This window comes from Sceloporus occidentalis, unplaced genomic scaffold (genome assembly GCF_023333645.1).
Source record: "Sceloporus occidentalis isolate IW3139 unplaced genomic scaffold, rSceOcc1.0.p SCAF_58, whole genome shotgun sequence".
NCBI classification, from domain to species: domain Eukaryota; kingdom Metazoa; phylum Chordata; class Lepidosauria; order Squamata; family Phrynosomatidae; genus Sceloporus; species Sceloporus occidentalis.
The window spans coordinates 1,605,000-1,613,734 of NW_028317038.1; the positions used below are offsets into that span (position 1 = coordinate 1,605,000).

The 8,735-nt window shown below is 39.3% G+C and overlaps 1 protein-coding gene across 1 annotated transcript in view; it reads left to right on the forward strand.

Moving 5' to 3' along the window:
* LOC149287609 (spermatid perinuclear RNA-binding protein-like) overlaps window positions 1–4,017 on the forward strand; it is a 41,815-nt gene extending 37,798 nt beyond the window's left edge. The window contains 3 exon segments of the mRNA XM_089492623.1: window positions 1,603–1,726; window positions 1,997–2,041; window positions 3,941–4,017. Of these exon segments, the coding sequence (XP_089348749.1) occupies window positions 1,603–1,726; window positions 1,997–2,041; window positions 3,941–4,017 (246 nt within the window).
* Window positions 4,018–8,735: the final 4,718 nt, after the last annotated feature.

Genomic DNA, 8,735 nt, shown 5'->3' on the forward strand with positions numbered 1-8,735 from the left:
TGAACATAACATGTATGTCATGCCTGCATGAGCATTTAACTCCTTAGTGACACAGGATGCACTATCATGTCCTCTAAAACATGCTCTTACAGTACTTCCTATTTGTTTGCACCGGTGGTGACGTTTCCCTGCCAGTACAGGAGATGAGGGTCTCATATGACAGCCTCAGGTCTCCCTTCCCAGCACAGAATATTTTTTAAAAGTGGTTAAAAATATAAATTAAACAATGAAATAAAAATAATAGATAATTAAACAGACTCCACTGATGTAACTAGATATCATAGTAAAAATAAAATAATAAAAATGAAAAAAAAATTACAATACGAGCCCAAACAAATCACGCCCCTCTCACTATAAGTATACCATAAAAACCTTTATTTAAAAAAAAAATACCTTTTTTTTTTTTTTTAGCCACAATCTAAAATTCAAAAATAATAATAATAAAATAGTGTAGTATGTAAGGGATCATTTTGCTACCTTATAAAATAGAAAACTTCCATTTGGGGTATTATTTTACTCAGGGGATGTCATTAAAGATAAATCATTTGGGTTTTTTTATGGAAATTTCTAATTTGTTGCGTTTTAAAAATGTAATTCATACTTCGTATAAAACAATATATAATTTAAGGGCACGCTAAACATGGTAAAAGGATATCCTGGGTGAAAAGATTTGCTTAAAACGGCAAAAAAAGCTCCTGTCACTTAGGGGAGTTAAAACCCTGTGTCACTGAGCGGTTAATGCAGGAGTGTCAAACTCAATTAGAGCCAGTTTGGAAATGCAGGCCGTTATGGGAGGCCACGTATTTGTAAACACAATTGGTTCTCTATGAAATAGTAATTCCCACAACTTGCATACAATAATAAATATGAAAGTAACAGCTTTTCATCAGATACTATGCATCTGCTAGCTAATTGAGATTTTGAAATATGTCCAGGTTCAATCCACCACAATGGTTATATGACCTTAGTAAAAAAATTAATTAAAAACCTGAAATTAAGATGCCTTTTACACATTCCCATAAATATGCAAATTAAGTCACTGCAATGCTCTAAAAGCAGGCGTGCCGGTTTTTGCAACAAGCTCATTGATTGTAATTATACAGCCAACTTCAACTGATCAAGAGAAAATTTCAGCAGATGCCTTAAGTTTCAACAGGTTTTTCCATCTCATTACTGTTCTTAATTCATTGAACTGCTCGGGAGTGCTTTATCTTTTGAAGATACTGTTTTCAGTAAATTTTCTGTTCCCTTTTGGTTGCTGCTTTCGTCCAGAAGCACATTTCTTCATACCTGCGATTAGCTGCAAGCAGCAATCCATGTGTTTTGTCTGTCCAGCTGTTTAAGAAACCAGTGGGGTATTTGTGTGTTATCCTTAAATCCATCATTCAGGAAGTGAGTTGCGGGATACAGCTGTCTTTGTGGGCTTGCAGGGGAATCTAAATGGATTCATGTAAAATGATTTCACAGAACATATTTTCTTAAACCACACTTCAGCGGTGGGGTTTCAAATAACAGGTTGTTACTTGAACATAATGTGATTAACATGTTTCATTTACTATAGCCAACAAAACTAATGTGGCACCTTCTTTTCTCTCTCTGCAGACGAAAGGAGTGGTTAGCACAGCAGTTTCGGCAGCGGTCCAGGCAGCTCGTGGCCGAGGACGTGTGGCACTAACACGAGGAGCATTTGTTGGGGCTGCAGCTGCGCCTGGATATATAACTCCAAGTAAAAGATGCATTATGTTTGTTTGCTTGAAACACCAATGGACCTTGTGTGATTTCATAACACATAAGTGTCGAAATGTTTATACCCTTCCCTTTATTATAACTGTCTAAAAGGGGGTTCCTATATTAATTGGAATCCATTAATGTCTTCTTTTCTGTGTGCCAACTTCCTTTTGCTCGTTTACATATATGTACATCTAAATTAATTTATCCACACTTGCCACCTAGTTCAATTATTACCTTAGTTTAATTCATTGTGTTTGTTTTCTAGGTTATGCAGCCCCGTATGGATACAGCGCTGCGGCCCCTGCCTATGGTATGTACAATGTTGTAGTCAGTTTTGAGAAGTATTTGCATGAAACAAAATATACGTTGTGCAGGGTTAAGATCTATAACACTCATACCAATATGTTTTGATTTCTATGTTACTCATAAAACCAAATATTATGGTTTGATTTTTAGCAGCAAACACATTTATGTGTTGCAAATTTAACTTTTGGGACATCATTGCTTCCCTTCTGAAAATCTGCATTCTGGTAATTTTTACAGGAATTCCTTAATCGGTCCTTCATGTTGTACATGCACAGCAGTTAATTGTTAGGGAATTCCATATGTTTTTGAAAACCCAGGCGATTTGAAATTTTAACTCTTTCCATGCACACATTTTACCACCAGCCTTTGTCAAAGTTTGCAGTAGTGTTTTTTGTGTGTGTGTTTTTTCCCCCACACACGTTGTACTTTAGGTATGAATTTACAGCTCCTGGTATATGTCTCTGTCAAAAACACCCCAATATGTGTTCAGCAACATCTCCTGAGTACAGTGATAACCTATGCATGGATTTGTCGGGTTGTTTGGGGATTCAAAGGCCACATTTGGCAAGTGGGCTTTTTTCAAATAGGAATTTTGACATTCTGCTCACATATCCTATTTGGGATAAGCCGGTAAGTTCAGTTGACCCCATCAAATCATATATTTTTAAAAACTAGGGCATTTAACATACCAGTATTATATATATATATATATATATATATATATATATATATATATATATATATATATATATATATATATATATATATATATATATATATATATATATATATATATATATTGGCCTTATTTATTAAATTTTTAAATTTCTGGAAGATTCCTCTGGTGGTGACATCAGTGGAGAATTCATGTTTGACGCATTTGAGCCCTTCTAAAATGGGCATCTGCCGCCATATGTATGGACATTGACGCCCAAGGGGGTGGCTGCAACACCATTTGGGTGAAGAAAGTGATCGTAGCGATTCTTTTTTTAAATTTCCCTCAATGATAAAGGAGGTTTTCTAATATTATATTTTTATTTGTAACTGTCTGGAGTACTTCTCAGTGATTACAATTCCATAGAAGAAAAAAGAAGAAAAAAATCTTTAACATCAACTGAAAATAGTTCTAATTTTTGCCAGATTTATATATGGTCTAAATTTGTGTATGGTACAAAACAGCAGCTTTTAATGCAATTGGGTAGTTTAAGCCTCCTTTTCTTTTTTTTTTTTTTTTTGCAAATTAAGCATTCAGTGGATAATTGCTAAATTATTGATTATATATAACTGTTAAGAACATTTATACTCCCTGTCCATGTCAATTCCATATTTTTCCATTGTTTTATTAAATGGCTTGTCTCTTTTAATAAATTCATGAAATTTCTTTCCATCAGGCTGTTTAGGGGCAGAGATGGCACCAGCAGGTTGCTTAGGGGGCAGAAATGGTTCATACAAGGGCCCTATGGTTTCTAGTTATGCCCCTGGTGTGATGTGTAGGCACATGCGCTTGAAAACACAATAAAACGTATGGGGCTGGTGTCCAGATATGTCCAGGACTTCTTTTCATTCCGAGTCTGGCCCTGTTTGAATGTAGCATTTTCTGAGGGTACCCTTTAAATGCATGATAGTTGTATGCAGTTTAGTCAGGTCATTGAATTACTTGCTTGTTTTTTTAAACCACTGTTGAAAGATACACATTAGACACGTCATTGAATTGGCCACCTTCACAACAATAGTTTTCAGGATCTCTTCACAACCTCTGAGAAACACAAGTTATTCATATTTGTCCTAATCAGAAAAACATAGATTTTCGGTGTGTCAAAGTTATTTAAATGGTTTTTGTATGCCTAACAAACTATGCTAGTGAACTCACACAACGTTGTATGTATTTGTCTTTTGTTTGTAGGTATCCCCAAGAGGATGGTTTTGTTACCAGTTATGAAATTCCCAGCATATCCTGTACACCACTACTCCTTTTTTTAACCGATACATTTTGCTCAGACAGTCAAGAATGTTGGAGAAGCATCTTGTTTTCTTTGGCTGAAGGAAAATCCTTTGTAAAGAACCCTTTTTTTCCTACTTTTTTATTTTAAATAATACACATTTAGTTCTTTAAAACTTGAAATAAAATTGTACTGTGAAATGTTACCTCATTTACAGATAACTTAACTCTTTTACTGCTGGGGAGCAAATCCATGTATAGAAAGTAAATCTGGCAGAGTAAGAGTTAAGCTAGCCTTCTGTCCTAGGAAGACTTAGGGAGTACAAAAAATCATTTTAAATGAAGTACAAAGCTGTAAAATTATTAAATAATATTTGTGAAGGATGTATAATATTAAACTGATAACAGAATAAAATGTTTTGTCCTAAAACAAGCGAGTATTCTGGGCATTTTTTAATTTTAGAAACACTCCTGCAAATAGAATGTATCTACTGCAGTGCATTAGGTTTACATTCACTTCTCAACAGTTTTTTCCCCCACTTTATAATTTAATTTTTGTAATATAAGTGTAAAAAGTAAAATGTACCAATACACATAAACATAATAAAAATTATCACAGAAAGAAGATGATAGCAGTCCATAGTAACATCAATATAAAGGTAGTAAAGCACAGAGTACCAACATTTTTGTGTAGTATACGATATCTCGATGGACAAAAATGGCAACCTAATACCAGCGAAATTACACTTTGCGATCCATCGCAAAGTATAATGCATTCTTGGATACCCCTTGAAGAACCAAGCTTGAAAATTATATGAGCGACCCTGTTCATGCTCCCAGGGTAATTTAGCGTCAACCCCATGACCCAACAGAGCCGCGTAACACAGGGAGATATAGCTTTGGGCGCACAGGGAGCCTGCATGCACAAGCGGACGACCGGTGAAGAATGAGCGATTGAAGGAGATTCCTCAAAACATTAGAGAAGAATTGTCACGATCTGAAGGTATTTGAAAAAAAATCTTTTGGAGAGAGAGGAGAGACCTGAGCTCAGTAAAGGACCTCATATGTCCCCCCAGACAGCAGGTGTGAGAGGAACTGAGCACTGTGCTTTTTCCAGTCATCCAGATCTACATGTGGTAGGAGAGGTCTTAAAGCAGCTAATAGAGTAGAGGGAAGGTGGGGCAATGGTTTGTACTTGTCCCATAGGTTTACAGAGAGTCTGTAACAACCATCTGAGCTGCTTAGGAAGCCACAGAAGATCCTGAAGAAGGTATAGCCGAGAAAACTAGGACCCCTACTGGACCCGAGCAGGAGATTGAGCCAGAGTTAGCATCGATATAATAGTGTTTGATACCTGGAACCCCCAAACCTCCCACCGTCTTGGAACGCTGTAGTACTTCTAGCTCTTTTATTAGACTAAATACATTTTGTGAGACAAGACTGGATCGTCTGCTTAAAAGTTGCCAGCACCAGGATAGGATGAATACGGAACAAATTCAAAAGCTTAGGTAAAGAGTCCCTAATTTTGGTCCATAAGGGTATATAATTAGTCTTGAAAAAGCATCTGTTTCTTGTGAGAGAGATGCCCAGGTGAGCCAGAAAATCTGTGCTCCATGAGTAGTGAAAAGACTGGGACAATGTATGTGTAATAGCAGCTAGATGGCCCACATTGAGTACCTTTATAGTAGGAGACCTCCACAAAAGCATCCAACAAGGCATGTAGGTTCTGTAGCGATGTAATTGGTTCAGTAATGGTGAGGACATCATTCTCATACAGACTGACCCTGTACTGCATCAAGTGCACAGTAAAGCCCCTGGTGTCTGGATCATGCAAATCACAATTGCCAGTGGTTCCATTGCTAGAGCAGGGGTCTGGATCCATTCATAAAGTGTTTGGAAAGGAAACCTGATAAAAACACTCTAGCACTCGAATTAATATACAGGGTGCAAACAGCTCAAACAAAGACATCCGTTAGGTTGAATGCCCGAATTGTTTCCTGAAGATATTCCCAATGTATTTGATCGAACGCCTTGAAGGACAAGAGAAGGCAAGGCTTGTAAAGGGTACTCACCAGGTGAATGAGGTTGATCACCTTTCTAGCATAGTCTTTTGCTTTGTCGGCCAGGTATAAAACCTACTTGATCATTGTGGACTAGAGTAGGAAGAAATTGGCTCAATTGGTCTTCCGGTAATTTACTATACATCTTTGGATCTGTGTTAAGACGTGAGATTGGGCGATAATCAGCGTAATCGGTCTGATCTTTGCCAGAATTAGGGACAGTGGCAATAAGCTCCTTGGTAATTTCAGTAGGAGAAGCAAAGGAGTTCATGAGGTAGATTTGACACCATTAATCACTGGCTCCATCTCTTCAGTCATGGGAGTCCAATTAGTTGATGCAAGACGAGCCCCCTGCTGTTCGTAAGGACTTTTAACTGTTGGCGCAGGGAGACCAGTGGTCTCTGTCGGCGAAGTTGCACCAAGTTAACCCCTGACGGCCAACCTACGGATTTCGGCTCCTGTTATCTACGCAGCATCGCAGGGGTTAATGGGAGTGGAAATCCGTAGGTTCGCCGTCAGGACTTAAAAAGGCTGTGCGAGTGAGTCTATTGGTCGCCTGCAATTGGTTGATGCCAGCCGAGCCCCTTGCTGGCGACCAATAGAGTCGCTCGTACAGACTTTTAAAATCCTGGGCCAGCAACTTGGCCAGCAGAGACCACTGGTCTCCCTGCTCCAACAGTTAAAGGTTCGTACAAGCGACTTTATTGATCGTTCGTACGGACTTTTAACTGTTGAAGCAGGGAGACCAGTGGTCCCTGCCAGCCTAGTTGCACCAAGTTAACACCCTTCGTTTTGTGCGTCTTCGTGTACGTTTTAGCGCTGCTATTCGTCTTCGTGTTTGTTTTCATGTTCGCCCGAATACGAATGGACAAGTCTACTAAAAACCCAAAGCCCTCCTTCTTACAACTCGACTTTAGCCATGCATTCAGATGCCTAATCTCCCGCTGTCTTTCTGGTGAAGCAAGTCACTTGGAGAATTGCAAGACCTGAATTTGGTCACGTAGCGTTAAATCAGTTTTTCCGATAAACTACATGGACATGTAATCATATATATTACAAACTCAGTAGTACATGTAATTCTGTGTCTAATAGATAATTTTTTTACCAGAATGTGGTTGCACAAACTGTGTGCTCAGAACCATGTGAGACAATTTACACACTTGATGCATCCTTTCTTCCAATATTGTGTGTTTGTAATTGAAGAGTCGACTAAGATCCAGATCCCCCGCAGCTGCAGGGGACCTGGATCCTCCTGTCTCCCCCCCCTCGCCCCACTTACCGGTACTTCTGAGTCCCCGGTGTGTAGCGTGTAGATGTAGACAACTTCCGCTGCAGCAGGAAGGAGGTGTGGCTAGCAGCGGGGGTTGTCTGCGATCCAGAGATCAGAGTTCCCCCGCACCGGTGCCGCTGCTGGCCACGCCTCCTTCCGGCTGCAGCGTAAGTGCGTGGGATCTACACGCTGCCCCGGCTACATGACAGGGAGGTCAGAAGCACCGGTAAGTTTGGAGGGGGGGAAGTTAAATGGGGGGCATAAGGCATTTCTGGAGGCAGAGTGCTCTGTGAAATGCCTTTTAACCCCCTTAATGCCACTCTGCCTCCAGAAATGTCTTTTTAACCCTCTATACGCCACTCTGCCTCCTGAATGCCTTAAACCTCCCTATAATATGCCTTTTAACCCTCTAAATGCCAGAGTGGCATATAGGGGTATAAGGCATTTCTGGAGGCAGAGTGGCACATAGGGGGTCAAAAGGCATATCATGGGGCACAGTGGCATATAGGGTTAAAAGGCATATCATGGGGCACAGTGGCATTTAGAAGGTTAAAAGCCATATCATGGGGCACAGTGGCATATAGGGGGTATAAGGCATTTCTGGGGCAGATGTGCATAACTGGGGGGCAGGTTGGAAAATAGAAGGAAATAAAACCAAAATATTTTTCTCAATCATAGCTTTTATTAAAAAAAAAATAGATGAATTAACATTTACTGTTTTCCTATAGTGCCGTCTTATATTCAGGCTTTTTCTTTTTTCCTAAATTAATATTCAGATTTGGGTCGTCTTATAATCGAGCAAATACGGTAAATGCTACAGTTGCTGTAAATTGACGCTTTCAGAGAATTCATTCTTTCAGTCAGTGAAGGTTGCCTTGACAGTGGGAGTAAGCGACTGATGGCCCCTTGATCCAGCCACAGTTAGCAACCAGCCTGGCATTCTAGAATGAGTCACATTCATTTATCACATGCGTTCTAATATTCAGGAATGTTTTGGTGCCTAGTAACAAAAACTGTAGAAAAGTGTGTTGTATAAATGCGTGTTTTCAGCACAATATGTACTCCATATATGGATGTTATTTGTTCACTTTCTGCTATGTTTCTAATTCTTTACTATTTGTATACAACTTGCATTATGAGTACTGCTTTATTTCTTGGAATTTGAACACTTGGATGCATCCATTAGATTGAAAGCTTGCATCAAAGCCTCATTTACAATGTAGCGGTTTGTCCTAGCCTGTCAAGTTTTGTCATACTGTCATGTAGAGCCGGTGTTGAGGAAGGGTTAACCTAGTCAGATGTATTTTACAGCCTCCAGCTTGCCCTCTTAAGCCACACAGACTGACCAACAGCTTGTAAATACCAGAGCCCTGCCATAAATTCATTCAGGTTCAGCCTCAGTGACCATTGGTGGGAACTCCTCTATAAC